General features: G+C 54.2%; 1 protein-coding gene across 5 annotated transcripts in view; it reads left to right on the top strand.

The window, feature by feature from the left end:
- Nucleotides 1-20,946, top strand: part of HHIPL1 (HHIP like 1) — a 75,343-nt gene that overhangs the window by 15,924 nt on the left and 38,473 nt on the right. For 2 of the 5 annotated variants that reach the window (XM_078335726.1, XM_078335727.1), the window contains exon 2: nt 6,467-6,564. The exons of the other annotated variants lie outside the window; for them this stretch is intronic. In XM_078335726.1, coding sequence (XP_078191852.1) covers nt 6,553-6,564 — 12 coding nt within the window. In that variant the 5' untranslated portion in view covers nt 6,467-6,552. The remainder of the gene's footprint in view (nt 1-6,466; nt 6,565-20,946) is intronic. 5 annotated transcript variants of the gene reach the window in all.

Raw genomic sequence — 20,946 nt, forward strand, 5'->3', positions numbered from 1 at the left:
CCTGTGCAAACAGCCACTGCCTGATGTCCACTCGGGCCCCACCCCCACCCCCAGCTGAAAACCTAACAGCGTCGGCAGGGCCTCTGCCTGGCTTTTCCTTCTTTCTCGAAGATTCTCTGGAACTCATCTCAGCTGCTTCCTTCAGGTGCCTCCTCTTCATGGAGTCCTTCCCAATGCCTAGGCCGTGTGGGCACAGAGCAGGGGCTAAGACACCTCGGGAACACTGCTGGCTCCTGGGGACCCGGGGAGGAAAGGATTGGGAGGGGTACTAGCACATCTGGTATAGGGGCTGGCCATTTGCACCTTGGAGCTCCCTCGTCTCCAAAGAGGCCGGAGCAGGCCCCAGCTGGGCAGGGGGAGCATGGAGAAGCCCTGCAGAAACCTCCTGCCAGGACTGGGCACAGCTCTGGGTACTGGTATGTACTCAAAGCAGGCTGTGTGGGCTGGAGACTGGGGTGGTGAGAGGGAGATGGGCTGTGTCATTTGTAATGGCTCACCAGCCTCACCATGATCTCACTATCCCCAGGGGCCAGCCCTGGTGCGGGGCCATTTTACAGATGCCACAACTAAGACTGAGAGTTTACATAAATGCATCCTTGAAGCGGCAATGTAAGCAGGGTTTCTCACACCTGCGTGATGAAGACTCAGTGGGACACTTGCTTGCCGGGTCCCCTGCCTAGAGATTGGAGTCACCACCTCTGAGTTCTGGAACTGGTCTGTTTGCCAGTGTCAGGCTGGGGGTCAGGCTGGGATGTGCAGGAACCCCAGAGTGCTAAGCCAGGGCCTCCGAGCCCCCCCGCCCCCCATCCTCCCTATTTGCCCGATTTCACAGCCAGGTGATATTCAGCTCAGCCGTGGCGCGTGGCTGTTCCCGCCGCTGGGCACCGGTTCCATTATGCAGAACTGTGGGGGTGCGTTTATGCCCAGCCTTGCTTTCCTATTGGATTGTTTCCCTGGGATAAGTTCCCAGAAGTGGGATTCCCAAGTGGAAGGAGGGATGTTTTCCCATCCCTGACCCACATCCTTAACAGAGGCTGGCTCCAGGATGAGGATCCGGCCTTTCTCTGGCTTCAAGGAGGGACAGCAGGCAATCACTGCCTGGCACTTCCGGAGGAAAATGACAGCCCTGTCCCCTTCCTGTAAGAGCTAATTAGGGCTGGATGCGTTCACGGCTGTCAGGGCAGTGAGGGCCCAGGTGACTCAATGCCATGTTTCTGGGACCTGCCTGGATTGCTCAGCCAGCCGGTAATGGATTTTTCTCTGTGGAGATCACAGGAAACAAGTGTTCCTCGGCTCCCCAGGGAGGAAGGTCTGCCAGCAGCTTTGGGAGAGGGCAGAAAGGAGGCCTTGAAACCCAGTGGGCAGATAATCCCTCTGCCCTTCCAGATAACAAAGGGCTTCTGGCCTCTGGCCCCTCCAACCTGCTGGACAGGAATGGCTGGCTGAGGGGCCAGGAAGCTCCCCTCTACCCCCACCCCCAGCCCTGACCTGGACCTCTTGCAGGGAGTACCCTCCCCTTTCTTCTTCCTCCCCACCCTCCCACTACATCCAGGTCAGGGGCCCCAGGCTAGATCCACCCTCTGAGGGGCACAGGAGGAGGGGTGCCCAGGCTCCTCTTCAAGGAAGCCCCTCCCTCTCCCGGGGGTAGTGGGGCTGAGGGCAGGCATCAGCCCTTCCCATCTATCACCACTCAGGTGGGGTAGGGGATCAGGAGAAGTGAGGGCAGGAGGGGCAGGGGGCATCGTGAGAGAGTCACTTGTGGACAGTGGCCTCCCTCTTCCCACAGGAAGAAAGGGCTCTGGGCAGCTGCCTGGGCACAAGGACCACTCTCCCTCTGCCTGCAGAACATAGGGGGCCAGGCCTCTGGGCAGGGCCCATCTCTGGAGCACTCTGGCCTGTTTTCCTCTGGGGACACTCTCTGAAGGAGCAGTGGGAGGCAGACCTGGAGACCAGCCCTGCCACTGCCACCAGCTCGCTTCCCCATGAGACTGCCAATTCTCCGAAGGCAGGACCGACCGGGGTCTGCCCTGTCCCAGGCTCAAGGTTGTGAGTTCCCTGTCCCTGGAGATGAACAAGCTAAGAGAGCATGGGCATCTGGCAGAGGCATAGAGGAAGTGCTTACTGCGAGTGCCCGCCTTAGGTCACCGCCTGACCACGACTTGCCTGCTCTTTATGTCACACCCACTTTTTTTTTTGAGACAAGGTTTTGCTCTGTCACCCTGGCTGGAGTGCAGTGGCGCGATCTCAGCTCACTGCAACCTCCGCCTCCTGGGTCCAAGCGATTTTCCTCCCAGGTAGCTGGGATTACAGGCATGTGCCACCACGCCCAGCTAATTTTTTGAATTTTTAGTAGAGACGGGGTTTCACTGTGTTAATCAGGATGGTCTCAATCCCTGACCTCGTGATCCATCCGCCTCAGCCTCCCAAAGTGCTGGGATTACAGGCGTGAGCCACTGAGTCTGGCCTGCGAATTCACTTTTTAACAAGGGGAAAAAAAGACCTTGCCATCAGTTTGTCAGTTTAGTTTGCGCAATTGACCTTTTGCACCTGAAGGCAGGCTAGTCTCGTTACCCGCGTTCAGTTCCCTTCTGCTGCGTTCAGTCTCTGTTTCCACCTGCTGAGGTTTCTGGAAATGGGTAATGTTCTCATGGGACATTGCCACTGGCACATCTGATAAACTCTAATGGCTCCATCCAGACTTGATTGAAACAGGCAGGAATAAAGGTAGAGACCTGCGGCCCACTCCTAGGGACCCTTTAACTCTAGGTTGCACTGATTTACAGTGTCTCCCTGGGTGCTCTGTCCAGGGAGCCGGGGCCTCTCATTGCCCTGCTCTCCAGCCTACAATTTCCATTCTGCCCAAATGACAGCATGAAGAGCTTGCTCCCCAGACAACTGTCACTGTCACATGACTGTGTGACATGGTGCTCTCTTTGGCACTGAAACCCTGTCCTTCTTCCTCACCTGACTGACTCATGCCAGGACACAGGTTTGTGAAGCTCTTTCCCATGCTCCCCCAACCTGTCGGGCTTCCACCAAACCCCAGGGTCCACAATCATGGTAGCAACGTACTGTGCTGGCCCTGTCTGCCTACCTGCTTGACCACACTTTCCACCGGGGGGGGGGTCCTGGGTTCCCCACAACCCAGCCCAGGGTGGAGCCCCTGCAGACGTAGCACTGTGCTGTTGAAAGAGCCCAGGCCCAGGGTCAGCCAGGTTTGGGCAAATGGTTGAATCTCTCTGAGCCTCACTTTCCTCACTTGTAAAATGGGGGTGGTCACATTAAAGGGGGCTAGTGAGGATCACAGGCCAAGAGCATAAAGCACCCAGCATGCTGTGGACTGAACGAATGAGCTTCCATCCCCGCCATCAATTTGACAGCCTACCTGGGAGTAAGACAGAGACAGCGCTAAGTTCGGTAAACAAGACCAATGTGCTGTGGAGCTGCCAGGAGGGCAGCGATTCTGACTGGGGAGCTGGAAAGGCATCCCTGCAGAGGCGCGTGGGCTGAGCATGAAAGGGGGCTCCCATTCCTCTAGGCAGCAGAGCTGGGGAAGAGCATCCTAGGAAGAAAGCCAGGCACACATGTGCTAAGTTCCCCACAGCCCTGCCAGCACCGGCTTTTATCCTTTTATTGGTGTGTGTGTAATGGTGCCTGGGAGCTGTCTTTGCAACTTTGAATACCTGTTACCCTTTAAGGCTGGCTCTGAGAGAACCACAGTTCCTTAAGGTATGAGTCCAGGGAAAGCACTCTCCATTAGTATGAGATTACGAAATGAACTCAGCCCAGGAGAATTTGGGTAAGTTTTGGGAAGTGGTGCAGTTGAGATGACAATAGACACTTTTTTTTTGAGGCAGGTTCTCGTTCTGTCCCCCAGGCTGGAGTGCAGTGGTACAATGACAGCTCACTGTTGCCTCAACCTCCGGGGCTCAAGTGATCCTCCCGCCTCAGCCTTCCAAGTAGTTGGGACTACAAAAGTGCACCACCACAGCTGGCTGATTTTGTGTTGGTTTGTTTTTTATAGAGACAGGATCTTGCTGTTACCCAGGCTGGTCTCTAACTCCTGATCTCAAGCGACCCTCCAGCCCCGGCCTTCCCAAGTGCTGGGATGACAGGTGTGAACCACCACACCTGACCCTGATAGACACCCTTGAAGGGAGAGGAGGCAGAGACCCCTGCCTGCAGCAGGCAGCGCCAGACTCCCCTCCAGAGGCTGCTGTTCCTGAGATTTGAGGAGCTCAGGGAGCTTCTCCTAGTGGGCCCCCCAATGCCAGCCTGACAAGCTGCCTAGAATTCCATCGTCATTCATCCCCCTTCTAGAGACAAGGGCCTCTATTAAAATGTAAATATTTTGTCTAGGAAAGGGAACACTCTGCTTTGTTATTGAGGGAAAAGGAAGATGGAAACTTACTTTACTTGAGTACCTATTATATGCCAAGCATGAAATGGGCACCTCTCACATTGCCTTTGAGCCCACAAGGCAGCTGGGCCAGGCGGGGGAGCTACTGACCCCTGCAGGTGAGAGAATGGAAACTCAGTAGGGCCTGAGGTTTGCCGAGAGCTTGGCAGACCAGGGTGGGAACCAGAGCTGACTCTCCACCCTCACTCCGGCCACAGCACTCAGCTGCTTCTCCTCCTCCCTGGCTGTAGCTCCCTGGAGCGTGATATGAGCTACTGCAGGGTTTTGGGGCACTGGGGCGTGGGGTTGGGAGCAGACCTGCTGTCAACCAGCACTGTGGCCTGAGCCGTCACGTTGCATCTCTGGTGTGTCCTCATCTGTGGATGGGTCAGCAGCAGCACTGACCCCACGGGGTTATGGTGGGGACAGAAGGCAAAGGCCATGACACAGACCCGAGCCAGGGCTCAGGAAGGGGCAAGACTGCTCCGTCTTTTTACCAACTCCCACGTGGTCAGGCATTTACAGCCCCCGCTCCCAACCCAGGCACACCCCACCCCTTCTTTCATCTTGACAGCAGCAGGGGTGGGATCCAGCTCCCTGTCCCCACGTCCCCATCCTGGGATCTGAGGATCTGAGGACAGAGCAGGCAGTGGCCCAAGCAGTTGGCCTTCCAGTGAGCGTGAGTTTGTTTGTGGGGCCTAGTGGCCCCTGCAGGCCACCGACGCCTTCTGGCCCTCTGCACACCACTCCCAGCAACTGATTCGCCAGTCTCTTCCCCAGGAGCCTGGTTCAGGAACCACACAGAGGCCAAATTCAGAAGCCCGACTTGAACCATTGCCCTTTTGCCCTCTCCAAGGCCAGAAGCAAGTCCTTGCCTGCTGCATGCCTCAGTCACCCCATCTGTAAAGTTGGCAGCCCATCAAATTCCCACCTCCCTGACTGAGAGTGATCTGGAGAAATAATGAGTATGTGACCTCATGAAAATTGCACGGTGCCTGCCATGCGACGTGGGTAAGCCACTGCCCAGGGCTGTCATTACAGGAGGTGAAACAGCGCGTGGGCTGATTACTGATGAGTGGTACAGCCGCAGGAACCTTTCATCATGGGTTCCCTTAGGAGGCCAGGTGGGCCAGCTCTGAAAACACACGGTGCTGCGGGGCCTGCCTTCCCGTGGCTACGACTTAGGCACCATCCCAGTCTGGGGTGGCCAGAACGCTGCCTGAGCAGCCCCGTCCCTGAGGCAGGCAGGAACCGAGGCATCTAAGCAACCTCCTCGGATCTGCAGAGAAGGAAGCTAAGGTGTAGTGGGGGCAAGTCACTGGTCTAAGGTCCCACAGCCAGGGGGTGGCTGGGAGGTGCAGCCAGGTCTGGCTGGCACAGAGTCTGGTCTCCTGACCAAGAAGCCAAGCTGGTTATTATGGTCACCACAATAGAATACTGATAATAGTCATCGTAATTATGAATATTGTGGAGGGCTGCTCTCCAGGCAGACAGATCTGGGTTGCTGTGTCACCGGGGCCAGGTGGCTGACCAGTGCCCACAACGAGGCAGGTCCTGTCCAGACCCGCACTAGGAGAATGCTGGAGATGGGAGGCTGAGCCCATCCTGCAGCCTGGGTCAGCAGCCTGGGGCCTCACCCCACCCTCCATCCAGTACTGGGCCTGGGTGGCCTCTCCAATGCCTATCTGCCCTGGAGACCTCTGGTGATGGATAGAGTGGAGATTCTTGGATGTGAACATTAATCATTCAGCCAGAGGCACTCACCGCTTCTATCAAACAACCCCCCACACCAGCCAAGAACCCTTAGTTTCAAAGGCTCCTGCATGGGCCCTAGGCCCAGACTGCCAGAGCGCAAGCCTGGTGCTTGTGCCCACTCTTCGTGTGAAAGTCGGCTGCCCACTTTACAGACAGGGTGACTGAGGCATGCAGCAAGCAAGACTCCCCACAAGTTGCTCTGTTTCCCCATCTACATAACAGTGCAAAATTCAAATTCAAAATTCAAAGTGGGCTACACCTGTGTCTGCCCATATCCACGCTCAAGGAACATTGGCATTGTTATCCCTTCAGGTGGGTGCAGCCAGAGGAGCGGTCAGCCCAATGCTGGAGGAGTCACCAAGAGATGGCTGAGACTGACTTTGACCCTACAAGAATGGATGGCCTCTCAGGTAGTGAATGTGTGGCTGCTGTGGCTGAGACATTCCTGTGACTCCAGCAGGCATCTGCTGTGGGCTGGTGAAACCAGAGAGCTTGCTAGCTGTAGGGATACATGTGTGTGTGTGTGTGTGTGTGTGTGCGCGCACGCCCGCGTGTGATCCTCAGGGCTCTGAGACTGCAGGGAGCCTGCCAAACAGGTTCCCAGCTTTCCTGCTCCCATCAGGATTCCAGCTGCATCTTGTTCTGCCCTGTCCTGCCAGCCCGGACTGTGGGGAGGATGTGGAAACCGTCCGGATGGTTCCTGGCTGGCAGGACACAGTCCATCCAGCTACCCCCACTCTGGGATCAGAGGCCAAGGCCACAGTCTGGAGATCAGGGAGTCTAGTGCCTGGGTCAGCCCCAAGCTGGCCCTGTGAGCTCCCAACAGGATGGGTGCCCAGACTGCAGTTTGTCTGAAAGGGATGGCTCCGTAGACACAGGCCTGAGAAGGGCCGGGGTGATGTCTTTCTGCTGTCTGAGGCAGCATTCTAGGTCCTGGGCATCTGGGGCATGGCCGGGATTCCTCTCTCCCTGATGTCTGCCCTGCACACTCTATGCCTAGGTGACACAACAGGGCTCAGGGGCTAGCAGTGCTCAGTTCGGGCCTTCTGAAAGCTGGGCGTGCAGGCTCTTCCATACTCCCCTCTCCTGGCTCCCTGAATCTGCTCCTCCCTGCAGATCCTGATGCAGGGCTTATCCCTGGGGGAATATTGGGGCAGTGAGGAAGGGAGTGACATGTCACTGAATGGCTCAGGATAGGGAGAGCACCAGGGACTGTGCATGACATGGAGTTAGTGCTAACCAGACACTTGAGCCTGAGTCTGTCAGAGCCCAGAGACAGAGCTCTCAGTCATAATGCCATACCACCGCTTTCATCCATTCATCTATCCATCCATCCATCCACCCACCCGCCCATCCATTCATCCACCTATCTGTCCTTCTATCCATTCATCTACTCTTCCATCTTCCCATCCATCCATCCACCTATACATCCATCTATCCATCCATCCGTCCATCTATACATCCATCCATCTGCCTTTCCATCCATCCATCCACCCACACATCCATCCATCCATCTATCCATCCATCTGTCCACTCACCCACCTACCTTCCCATTCATCCATCCACCTATCTGCCCCTCTATTCATCCATCTACTCTTTCATCTTCCCATGCATCTATCCATCCATCTACCTTTCCATTCATCCATCCATCCAACCATCCATCTGTTCATTGATCTGCCCATCTGTCTGTCCATCTATCCATCCGTCCTTGTTTGAATTTCTTCATTCAGCACCCATCTCCTAAACCCCTAGTGGATGCCAGGTTCTCTGCCAGGTGTCAGGGTGCCAGGGATGAATGAGGAGAGGTCCTGACACTCATTCAGGCTAGAGAGACAGGTCTGGGCATTGTTTCAGTGGCACATGGGGTAACAAGTGCTCTGGAAGGGCAGCCCAGGAAGCTGGGGCAACTGCAAGAGGCAGGAAAGTGTTGCTGAAACCCGGGTAGGCTGGGCTTGGCCAAGAACACAGTGAGTTGGGGGCAGCCCTGGAACAGGCCTTGAGAGCTGGAAAGGAAGCCACCAGGCAAAAAGGGGGGGAACTGTCCAAGGCAGCCCAGACAGAGGCAGCAGCACACGTAAATGCAGGACAGGGAAGGTGCCTTTGGAGACAACAAATGGACAGAGCAGAGGTCAGGGTGGGCTGAGAGGAGAGGGCAGGAAAGGCTCTGAGGAGACAGGGCTGGAATACCTGGCCAAGGGTCTGCACCTGATTCTTTAGGGGGTGGGAGAGGGGGCTGCTGGTCAGGGAAGACGCATGATAAGTTTGCAGTTCTAGAGGGGGATGGATTGGAGGAGGCAGGCCATGAGGGACTACTGTGATGGGCCAGGTGACCAGTGCCAGTGGGAGGACTGAGGCCCAGAGAGAGGCGGGACTTGCCAAGGTCCTACAGAGAGTGCTCCTAGGCGGGCGGAATCCCAGGTCCCCAGGTAGCATGGCAAAGGGCCCAGGTGCTGAGGCCATGGAACTGGATTGGGCAGGTATGCCATGGCTTTGTGTGTGGGAAGTCTCTTCCTTTCTGTCCTTTCTGAATGAGAACACCACCAATAGCCTGAGGTCAGGAGTTCAAGACCAGCCTGGCCAAAATGGTGAAACCCCATCTCTACTAAAAATACAAAAAATTTTCCAGGCATGGTGGTGGACACCTGTAATCCCAGCTGCTCAGGAGGCTGAGGCAGGAGAATCACTTGAACCCGAGAGGCAGAGGCTGCAATGATGCGAGATTGCACAGTTGTACTCCAGCCTGGGCAACAAGAGTGAAACTCCAACCCAAGAAAGGAAAGAAAGAGAGAGAGAGAGAGAGAGAAGAAGAGAAGACAAGAGAAGAGAAGAGAAAGAAGAGAAGAGAAGAGAAGAGAAGGAAGGGAAGGAAGGCAGGAAGGCAGGAAGGAAGGAAGGAAGGAAACAAAGAAAGAAAGAGGGAAGGAAAGAAAGAAGGAAGGTAGGAAGGAAGGATGGAAGGGAGAGAAAATACCAACAAGGCAACACGGTTTGGTAAACATGTATTTTTTTCCTTTTCTGGGGAGGTGAGTGGGGGTCACAAGTGACCCCAGCTTTTTGTTCCCAAACTCCTGGAGCCCTCCCCTCCTGCCTGCCTGAGATTGCACCATCCAGTGGTCCCTTATAGCTTCCTGAGTGGCCTCAGGTCTCTTCCCCTCTCAGGCCTCAGTTTCCCTGTGGCTTCATAGAGGAAGCCACATATCTGCTCTGCCCACCGTGAAGGACGGAAGACGAGGTAGTGCTTCCGGAAATTCGAGATGCCAAGTCCAAGCCCAGGTGCCTCCCTGCCTCCGAGGAGCCTCCCCTGTTGTCCTGGTCACCACAGCTCTACGCTGTGGCCGCCAGCAAGACCAGCGGCACCAAGGGGCCCCCTGGCGGCCTGAGGAGTTGCTGCAGCCACACTGGCCCACACACGCCTTTCCCAGACACTCGCTGATGTAGGCCCTTTCTTGGGGACCAAGACCACGTGCAGGCACTGCGCTGGGTCCCACACCAGGGAAACACCATCTCCTGGCAGCCCCGTGGGGGGTGCATTTTCCCACTTTACACCTGTGCACACCTCCAGGGACTGTTCTGTCAGGCTGCTGGACAGCCATAGGCTGGACTACGCTGCCAAAACTCAGTGAAATAAGCAAGAGGCCGAACATAAATAAAACATGACATGAATATGTATTTACCTTAAAAATAAAGACGGAGTATGCTGGCACAGGCACAGGCTGTCGCTGGAGGATTACATAAGACACTGGCATCACTGGGTTTTCTGGAAGGCTACCTGGGAGGCGAGGGTGTGGGCTGGGGCACAGGGTAGGAGGGACCCATGTTCACTGGATTTCGTTCCGGACTTGCTGATTATTTATTTATTTTTGGAGACGGAGTCTCCCTCTGTCACTCAGGCTGGAGTGCAGCAGTGTGATCTTGGCTCACTGCAACCTCTGTCTCCTGGGTTCAAGCAATTCTCTTGCCTCAGCCTCCCCAAGTAGCTGGGACTACAGGCATGTGCCACCATACTCAGCTTTTTTTTTTTTTTTGTATTTTTAGTAGAGATGAGGTTTCACCACGTTGACTAGGCTGGTCTCAAACTCTTGACCTGAGGTGATCTGCCCGCCTTGGTCTCCCAAGTGCTGAGATTACAGGCATGAGCCACCACACCCAGCCCTTTCTGATTTTTGAACTATATAAAAGTCTTGTATATACTTAAAAATACACTAAAGATTTAAGAAGTCATAGACTCAGGCTCAGGGACAGAAAGCAGCGTGGAAGTGTCCTCGTTTTCCCCTCAGTCACAGCAGAACTGACAGGAGGCTGCTGGGCAATATTTACTTGCCTGCCTCCAGTGGCAGGGTGCTCACCCCCTAAGTGGCCAGCTCCTGGTGTAGAAAGACGCTCTCTAGGAGTGGAGATGCGTCGCCCTGGGTTCTACCCCATCCTAAGATAACCCAGTGGGAGTCTGCAGGATTGCTAGTACTGGCTGAGCCCCCACCGGGTGTCAGTGGCTATGGATTCAGCCCCTGAGGAGCTCGGTATCCAGTTTCTGGGATCTCAGCACGGGGCAGGGCACTGAGGCCGTTTGATGGAAGCTGCAGCCAATGCAGGACCCGCCCCCGCTGCACACCGGGCAGGCAGTGGGGTGCAACAACGGGGAGGAAGCCCCTGGTCCATCCGCTGTCCCTGTCATTCCCTTGCATTTTGTCATCTGACTCCGCTTCCTCCATCAGCCTTTACAGAAGGGCCTTGGCCCCCGAGGTCGGATGCTCACACCCTTGGAGTGGGTGTGCTCATTGGCTGCATTTGGCTGGGCCTCAGCTAGCCTAGAGGCCAGTTCAGCATCCCTGAGCCTCAGTTTTCTGATCTATAAGATAGGGGTTCATAACAGGACTCACCCCAGAAGTGGCTGTGAGGGGGACAGTGGTGTGATAGGCACTGTGGGGTGTGGAGGGAGCCCGGGAGGTGGTGGAGGAGCAGGGTCCACCACCCAAGGCCACGGCCAGCATGTGGCATGTGGGTCTCAGGAACAGGACGTGTGGCCTCCTGGTCACACGGACGCTGCGTTAGTTGGCTAGGACTTCTGTACCTGCAGACATTGATTCTCTCACAGTTCTGGAGGTTGGAAGTCCAAGATAAAGGTGTCCACAGCCATGGTTCTTCCTTCTAAGGCTACGAGGTCGAGATTCTGTCCCCCGTCTCTCTCCTGGGCTCCAGGGGCTGCCAGCAATCCTGGTGTTCCTGGACTCGTGGAAGCATCGCTGGATCCCAGCCTTCACCTGCGCACGGCCTTCTCCCTGCACTCATGTCCTCTGTCCACATGTCCCCTTCTGATAATACCCCAATCCTACTGGATTAGGATGCACCCTAATGACCTCGCCTTAACTAATTCCATAGTCAGTGGCTCCAATTTCTTTTTCTTTTTCTTTTTTTTTTTTTTTTTTGAGACAGTCTCACTCCGTCACCCAGGCTGGAGTACAGTGGTGCAATCTCGGCTCACTGCAACCTCTGCCTCCCAGGTTCAAGTGATTCTCGTGCCCTAGCCTCCCAGCCTGTAGCTGGGACTACAGGCACCTGCCACCATGCTGGACTAATTTTTGTATATTTAGTAGAGACTAGGTTTCACCATATTGGCCAGGCTGGCTTTGAACTCCTGACCTCAGGTGATCTGCCCGCCTCAGCCTCCCAAACTACTAGGATTACAGGCATGAGCCACTGCCTGGCCTGGCTCCATTTTCAAATACAGTCACCTTCTGGGGTGCTGGAGTCAAGGCTTCCACATATGAACTTTGGGGAGACAGTTCAGCTCGTAACTGATCCCCTGCAGTTCTGGCCCAATCCCACCTAGACATGGGAGTCACTTTTGCTCTCTGGGACTCAATTCCTCATGTGGAGAATGGGGCATGTTGGGGGGGACTAGCCGTGCTCTGAGGGTCCTTTCTGCTCAGAAGTTGTAGGGATCCTCTGTGACTTCTGGCTTTTGAGACAGAGTCTCCCTCTATTGCCCAGGCTGGAGTGCAGTGGTGCCATCTCAGCTCACTGAAACCTCCGCCTTGGGGTTCAAGCAATTCTCCTGCCTCAGCCTCCTGAGTAGCTGGAATTGCAGGTGTGGGTCACCATGTCTGGCCTTCAACTCTGCCCTCCCTATGGTCCAAAGGGATCTCTTCTGTCTTGGGCCTTGACTGTCCTACTGCCCAAAGTGCCCTGGAGCCCCTCCTCTGGCTCCAAGCCCATGCCCCAGACCACCTGGGATGAGGGGTGGGGCTCTAAGCACAAGGCCAGCTCAGGAAGATTCACCTGGGAGGGGCCTCGGACAGAGTCTGGGAGTAAGGCTGGGAGTGAGCATGGGACAGGGCCAGTGGGGGTGAGACCAGAACACCACCAGCATCCGGCCCCTCTTCCAGACACAGCCTGCCTGACCTATGCTCTGAATCTTGCACTAGAGTCTCTGTCATCTCTCTACAACTGCTGACCCCAGGTAGGAAGAAGGAGCAGGAGTAGCTTTGCACACGTGCGCAGGTGCCCGTGTGTTTCTGAGAATCCCGAACTCTTGCTTGCAGTGGGGTAGATCGTCAACGTGATCCAGGCTGTAGCAGGAATTTCTTACCTGCACTCCCAGAGGCATCTTTGCAGCCTCTACTGACTTACCTCCAAGGATAGGGAGCTCACTACTCTGGGGGAAACCTGATCCCTGTTCATTAGACTGAATGGAAACCCTCTTTCTGTTGGCCCCAGCTTCACCCTCTGGCTTCACAGTGCGTTGCTGCTTCCTTCTCCCTGTTGAGAACCTCCAGTCCCCACCTCTCCCCCTCCACCTCTAAATATGCTCCCATTCGACCTTAACACAACTGGTTCCGAGTAGCCAAGCTCTGAGTGGGCTATCACTTCCCTTGTTCTGAGTGTTAGACCTCTATTAACGCAGCCAGGACCACAGTGGCATTTTGGGTGACTGCATCACCCCAACCTCTGCTTGGACTTGCTCACAGGTGTTGCTCCAGCATCTGCCTCGTGCGCTGTCCTGTACAGGCAAGGGTTAAGACTGAAGTCTCTCCCTCTGTGTTGGCTTTGTGGGGCGCTGGCCACCACTCCTGCGTCAGTCATGTGATTTCTTCTCTCGCCAGCCTCAGGCTATTTCAAACCCACATTATGAACCAATGGGTGGGTGTGTGTGTGTGTGTGTGTGTGTGTGTGAGAGAGAGAGAGAGAGAGAGAGAGAGAGAGAGACTGTTTGCATGTATGTTGCATGTATGGATGGGGGAGTGAGGAGCGGGTGAGGGAAGGTCCTGTCTGCGGTGTCATGGAGCTGACACTCAGACCCATCTGAGTGAGTCTGGCCAAGTGGTGAGTGGGTGGCTGGGTGGGTGGATTTGTGTGAGAGACAGAGGAGCGTCTCAGCGCCAGGAGAGACGCACAGAAAGGCGAGAAGCCCTGCATACAGAGAAAGCAGCTGCCATTCAAACTGCTCCTCAATCAGCCCCAACTGAGACCCAGCTGAGCCTAGGCTGCGGGAAGGGGGGACACTGACAGAGCCGCCCCAGGGAAGCCCTGCAAGACGCTGCAGCCCAGAAGGTGGCCCCTGGGGGAGGGTGCGCCAGCCCTGGGGTGGCTCTGTCGGTGGCCGCCCTTGTTCCAGCCCAGGCTGCACACCTTTGCCTTTCTGTCTTCTATTTCTCAGCTACAGCCTCCAGGAAGCCTGGCAGGCACTGGGGACACCCAAGAGAGAGTCTGTGATGTCCGGCAGACCGCCCCTAAAGTAACTGAGCAGACCTGCTTGTGACACAGCCACCCTGGGGACCCCAGAGCCATGTCACAGCCCACAGAGCGTGGGCCCCTGTGGCCTGACACCCTGCAGAGTTGGGAGGGATGAGCCAGGTCTGGGCCCAGCTAGGGACCCCTGAAGCTGGGATGAGGGTGCCAGTGACAGTTGGATTTGCAGCGCAGAGGGGTCCTGCGCAGGGGAGCTGCAGGCTTAGGTGAAACTGGGAGGTGCTGGAAATTAGGTTTAACTCTCCCACTTACTTAATCTGGGGGTATCAGGAGGGGGACTCAGGACCCCGCCCTCCCTTGCAGGGACCTCCATCCTTGCTGCAGGGGGAGCAGGAGAGCAGGCAGCTTCCTGTAACATGACAGCCCGTTTTTTAGCTCTGATGTCCAGGTGCTAGGATTGTCCCTGGAATTTCGGGTTTAGAACAGGCATTCTGATAGCTTTCAGTGGGCCATGTCCGGGACAGCACTGGAAGGCCCCTGGTGTGTGAGAAAAGCACTGAGTGTGCAGTCAGGGCCTGTCTCTGTGCAGGGCTGTAGCCCAGGGATGCCTGGAAACCTGGCAGGGCAGGAGCAAAGCTGCCATTCAGGCCTCCTGGGATGCAGTGGTGAGGAACGGGAGGCCGAAGAGGCGGGAGCACTCACAGTTGGCTCTGGAAAATCTCCCAGCCCAGTGAGCTCAGAGTGTGTAGACATGTGTCCCTGGGGCTTCTGAGCAAGAGAGGGCGCGTTGTGTTTGTACAAGTGTGTGCATTTCTACCAGGGCTGGGGGTGGAGATGCAGGGCAGGGGGCGCTGGGGTGGCATCTGTCAGTCCCCACAGGGTGGTGGGGTCCTTTCCATTACATTTTCCATTTAACTCTTTTCCACCCAAACAAGGAAGCCACCCATGAGGGTTCTCATCTAGAAGCATTCACAGGTGTGCTGGGGAAGTAAGTTGAACTCAAGCAAATCAATCCACCAGGCTTTGGCTGCGGGACTTCTCAGAGCATGCCGAGTTGTCTCTTGACTCTCTAAGAGGGCCTTAGAATGGATGTTTCCCATTCTAAGGACTTCTCTGACTATGGCACCCTACGCAGCCCCAGCTCCTGGGAAGAGTGCTGAGAAACTGTATTTTACAGGAAAAAGCATGGGAAATGTTAGAACATTTGAAATCGGAATCTCCCAGAAAGCTGGGCCACATGATTGTGGTGCAGATATGGAAACTGAGGCTCGGTGAGGGCCTTCTCTGTCATGCTGTCAGTTGGAAAGATGATGGAGTTGGTCCCAGGACTGTCTATCCAGGAGCATGCGGTCAGATAGCCGTGCCAAGTCAGAAGAGGAAGGCAGGCCGAGAGCCAGGCTGGCAGTCTGCAGCGGGGGTGCTGTTTTTCATGAGTTTCTTTTTATTGATGAATTGATTTTCAAACTTCCTCTAACTTCAAACACACACAGATGGGAGGGCAGTGTAATGAGCCCCCATCTCCTTCATCCACGCCACCTGCCAACAACTCCAGGCTGGTCTCGTGTCCCTACCCCCACTCACTACCTCCCCTCCCAAGGGCAATTTGAAGCAAATCCCCATTAGGGGTCTTCGGTGGTGACCCAGAAGGGATCTAGTGGGTTTGGGGTGGGGGCAGGGGAAAGACACTCCAGAGATAGAGTTGTGGTCTGGGGAAATGGGGGTTCCGGGGGAAGCATCCCAGAGACCCCAGTAGGACAGCCCCAGGGAAATACTGGCTGCCGGACAGTTGGGGTGTCCAGGAAACATGGAGACCCAGGGCCCTCTGCCTGCCATCCTAAGTGCAACTTAGGGGAAAGCAGTTGAAGAGTTTGGACAGATGGGGTATTTCCCTCGAAATAATCTAGGGAGTGCCCATCCCTGACCCTGCTGTAAAGAATTTAGTGGCTTTGGATTAAAAGGCAGGGGAATCAGATGAGGGGCAGGGGTGGGAAGGAAACCCTCCCAGAAAAGGAAAGTGACCCTCAGAGCATGTAGAGGAAAGTGGGTCTGGGCCTCTTCCTCCCTGGGCTTCAGTTTCCCTGCTTGGGCCATCAGGGGTTGGACATGGACTCTGGGGTCTCCTCCTGTGAGGGCATCATTATTTCTGTGGTTACCAAGAGTCAAGCTCCCCTTACACCCTCCCCAGTCTTCCCTGCAGAGGTGAACCCACCTCATTCATTCATTCATTCATTCATTTCCTACATTGCAAGAGGCTGCACCCAGGCCCACAGATATGAGGCAGTTTAGGCCCTGCAGCCCAGGAGGGATATGCGGGGACAGAGAAATGCCTGCTGGGGTTGGCAGCATGACCAGCCTCTGGAGGCAGAGGAGAGCCGTGCTATGGCTTGGTGCTTCTATTCCAAATGAATCGCACATATGCAAATGTATGTTCATGCAAAGTTATCTCATGCCTTCAATAAGGCTGAAATGTGGAGCAGGAGTCCTACGGTGCATTGGTCTCAGAGGGTCTCAGCCAGAGCACTGGACTGGGAGTCCTGGGTTCTAGCCTGCCACTGCCACCAACTCCATGTGTGGCTTCAGGGAAGAGCCTCTGCCTCTGGAGTCACCAGGCACCGGGTTCAAATCCTGACCCTTCCACTCTGTGTCCCGATTATGACTCGCTGTTGCCACCTCTCTGTGCTTCAGTGTCTTCATCTGCATGTGGTGGGGAATGATCGGCTGGGTGCTGGGTGTGAGCGGGAAGAGATGTCATGGAGGCTGCAGAATACTTGCCCCTGAGTCCAGGCAGGACCCCTGGAGACTCAGAGATACCTGGGGTGGAGCTCCCTTGGCACATGGGTGGGGGTGGGGCAGCATCTGGGGAAAGATGACCTTCTGGTCCACGTGGTCCCACTGGGACCTGGTGCTGCCGTGAGGCCCACATGACGTGGCACAGGCAAGGCTCCTGGCCAGTTGTGGGTCCCTAAGAAATGCCCATTTCTGTCTTTTGTTTTTTTTCCTTTTCCAAGTTTACATTTTAAAATAGATGTTTTGAAGACAGACCAGCAGATTGTCAAGTAGGCAGGACTTCAGGGACAGTCTGAGCTGCGTTTTGGTGATTTGCAAGATCTGCAGACGGTGTCACTGCGTGGAGCGGAGTCCTAGACAGCAGCTAAATGGAGCGAATTGCCCTTCAGCGTAGCCAAATCTCCAACACCAGATGGGGAGGAAAGGAGGAAGTTACGAAAAGTGCAGGAAGAGGCCAGGCGTGGTGGTGCGCGCCTGTGATCTCAGCACGTTGGGAGGCTAAGGGAGAGAATTGCTTGAGCCCAGGAGTTTGAGAGCAGCCCGAGCAACATAACAAGACCCATCTCTACAAAAAATAAAAAATGAGCTGGGTGTGGTGATGCATGCCTGTAGTCCCAGCTACTCGGGAGGCTGAGGCAGGAGGATAGCTTGAGTCTGGGAGGTTAAGGCTGCAGTGAGCTGTGATTGCACCACTGCACTCCAGCCTGGATGACAGAGAAGAACCCTTCTCAAAAAAAAAAAGAAAAAAGAAAAACGTGGCAAGAGGCCGGCACAATGGCTCATGCCTATAATCCTAGCACTTTGGGAGGTCGAGGCAGATAGATCACTTGAGGTCAGGAGTATGAAACCAGCTTGGCCAACATGGTGAAGCCCATCTGTCCTAAAACAAAAAAAATTAGCTGACATGATGGCAGGTGCCTGTAATCCCAGCTACTTGGGAAGTTGAGGCAGGAGAATCGCTTGAACCCGAGAGGTGGAGGTTGCAGTGAGCCGAGAGCGTGCCACTGCACTCCAGCCTGTGCAACAGAGTGAGACTCCATCAAAAAAAAAAAAGAGAAGTATGGCAAGAGACCATTTATACAAAGTTTAAGAACATGCCAGATGCTGCTCAGTGTTCTCTGAGGAGACTGCACACAGCCACCTTCAAGAGAACATTCCCTGAGCAGAGGAAAAGGTTCTGAGGCTGACGTGAGGGCGTGGTGTGGGGAGCCCACTGTGTCTGTAATAGCTCCTGTTTATTGGGCACACACTACATGCCAGGCACTCTTCCAACGGCCTCATTGATTACCTCCATTTAACAGATGAGTAAACCAAGGCCCCGAGATGTCCAGTGTCCTGTCCAAGGCTGCACAGTTAGTAAGTTGCAGACCCAGAGCTTGAACCCACCGCTCTCGGTGACCAGCCCATATTGCCTCTCACACTGCGGCACACACTTCGTGTTTAGAGAAGATTTCAGACACCTGAAGGAAGCGTGGTCAAACACTAGCATGGCTGATGTCTGGTGGTATGTTCTTGGGTGTTCCTTCTTCTGTTCTTGGTAATTTTCCATAAGGATATTTACAAGGGCTGGCTCTGGCCTGAGGCCTCTGCTAGCCCCGGGCCCCTTGCCTGGCCATGATCCATATCACACAGGTATCCTGGCTGCCAGGGCGGCAGAGCAACAACCCACTCACTCCCCAGCACTCATGAGATGGGTCCTGGCACATTCTCCTGCTGCAGCTAGCTAAGAGTGGCAGAGGAGGCCTGGGCCCTGGGGGGAACGTATTCACCAATACCTTGGCTGTTCTTGAGACAGCGGGGACAGGCGGCCTGTTGGGGAAGAGGCTGCCTGAGGCCTTCCCAGTCTTTCTGAAGAAGGGACTTAAAACCATGGAATTAGCAGAGCCTGCTCTGAGGGAGCTGATGCATGGCTGCCCACACTCACCCAGTCTGGCCACAGAGGTGCTGGGTGTCCACTGGCCTGTGTGCCCTGGTTGTGGCAGCCGATGGTGCCTGCTGGGTTCCTGGAAATGTGGGCAATGATCCTGGACCCCACACCCTATGCCCCAGAGGGGCCAGCAAAGGTGTGGTCTCACCTCTTCCCCACTCCCACTCAAGCGATAGGGAAATGGAGTTTGGCTTGAGGGAGAGTCCTGCATGGGGAATTTGAAGCAGGCCAGGCAGCTCTGTTGTGCGAGGCAGCCTCTGTGGGCCCTGAATCATTTACTGAAGAAAACTGGGAGACTTCCAAGCCCCAGGTCTGGCTTCCGAAGCTGTGTTTCTGTCCGATGGAGAGTGACGCATCTTTGGCCCAAAAGACTAGCTGAGTCTCTGTTGCCCTGGTGGCGCACACCCCACCGCCACACCGACAGCCCTGGCTCCAGATGGCATTTGGTGGAATTGTCCAGTTTTGGACGGAGCTTGGGCCATAGAAATAGCCAAGTCAGAGCGTTTGATGATTCATTCACTCATTCATTCATTCATCCTTTTGTCCATTCATGTGCTTATCTGTTCTTACAAATAATAAGATGCCCATCATGTGCCAGATATCATACCCTGGGGCTCCACAGTGGGGCTCCTGCCTTCAGGGAGCTGCCTAACAGGTGGAGACTAGGGAGCCTAGTTCTGGTTCTATATCATGATGATTTGCTTTATTTGAAATGAATATGGTGACTCCAGCTTTCTTTTGATTCACGGTAGCATAGTATATGTTTCTCCATCTCTTTATTTTCAAGCTTCAGTCTTTATATTGAAAGTGGGTTTCTTGTAGACAGAATATAGTTGGGCCTTGGTTATTTATTTTTGTTTTATTATTATTATTTTTTTGAGACAGGGTCTTTCACTGTCACCCAGGCTGTAGTGCAGACAGTGGTGTGGTCATGGCTCACCTCAGCCTCGACCTCCTGGGCTCAAGTAATTCTCCCACCTCAGCCTCCAAGTAGCTGGGACTTCAGGCACACACCACTACACCTGGCTAATGTTTTTGGATTTTTTGTCGAGACAGAGTTTTGCCACATTGCCCATGCTGGTCTTGAACTCCTGGGCTCAAGGGATCTGCCCACCTCAGCCTCCCAAAGTGCTGGAATTACAGGCGTGAGCCACCATGGCAGGTAGACCTTGATTTTTGATTCACTCTGACAATCCGGGTCTTTTAATTGATCTATTCCAATCATTCGGATTAAAGTGATTGTTGATAGAGATGGATTATGATCTACAAGACGGAGTCTTGCTGTGTCACCTAAGCTGGAGTGTAGTGGTGCGATCTTGGCTCACTGTAACCTCCTCCTCCTGGGTTCAAGCAATTCTCTTTGGCCTCCCGAGTAGCTGAGATTACAGATGCCCACCACCACAACCAGCTAATTTTTTTATTTTTAGTAGAGACAGGATTTCACCATGTTAGCCAGGCTGCTCTTGAACTCCTGACCTCATGATCTGCCTGCCTCGGCCTCTCAAAGTGCTAGGGTTACAGGTGTGAGCCACCACACCCAGCTGCTGCCTCCCTTTTTTTTTTTTTTAACCTACCTTCTCTGGTTTTAAAAATGGAGCATTTATTAATAGGATTCATTTTACCTTCTTTTAAAGCATATCGATTATATTTCTTTTACAATTATTTTAATGGTTGGGTTAGAGTATGCAAAGCATATTTTGTTTATGTGGTTTTTAAAACTTTAAAATTTTTATTTATATGTTTTTGAGATAGTGTCTTGCTCTGTCACCCAGGCTAGAGTGCAGTGACACAATCTCAGCTCACCACAGCCTCAACCTCTCAGGTTCAAGTGATCCTCCTACCTCAGCCTCCCGTGGGTAACCCCCACACAGGCACTGACGAAGAGAGCTGTGCAAACCCCAGGCACAATTAGTGCCTGAGGAATATCTTAGTTTGTGGTGTTATTACTCAGCTATTTCCTTTATATAATCATATATTAATTTATAGAATTCGTGCCTGAAGTGTAACTTACTGCTTACATATATCTAGCTTACTTTCTGTATAATCTTTCTATATAATCATGTAGGTATTGTAGTCAGAGCTGTACTGACACATTTAGTGCTGATTTATATTATCCTTCTATATAACCATATAGTAGTTTGTAGTAGGAGGAATGTCTGGAGCAGTCACAGAACAGAAGCAGTACATGGGAAACCAGCCAGACCAGGACAAGAACCAAAGACCCAGGCAGTGGCTTCCCTGCCTGAAAGGGCATACGCTGTACAGCAGGCTTGGAGCAAGAGCCTCTCCTCCTGATAAAGGAGTTGTAGTACCTTGCATCCAGTTCCTGTGGAAAGTAGGCCTCAGGCCTGAGATCCCACAAATAACTGAAGGAGAAGAACCCCTCTGGTGT

Source organism: Callithrix jacchus, chromosome 8 (genome assembly GCF_049354715.1).
Source record: "Callithrix jacchus isolate 240 chromosome 8, calJac240_pri, whole genome shotgun sequence".
Taxonomy (NCBI): Eukaryota; Metazoa; Chordata; class Mammalia; order Primates; family Cebidae; genus Callithrix; species Callithrix jacchus.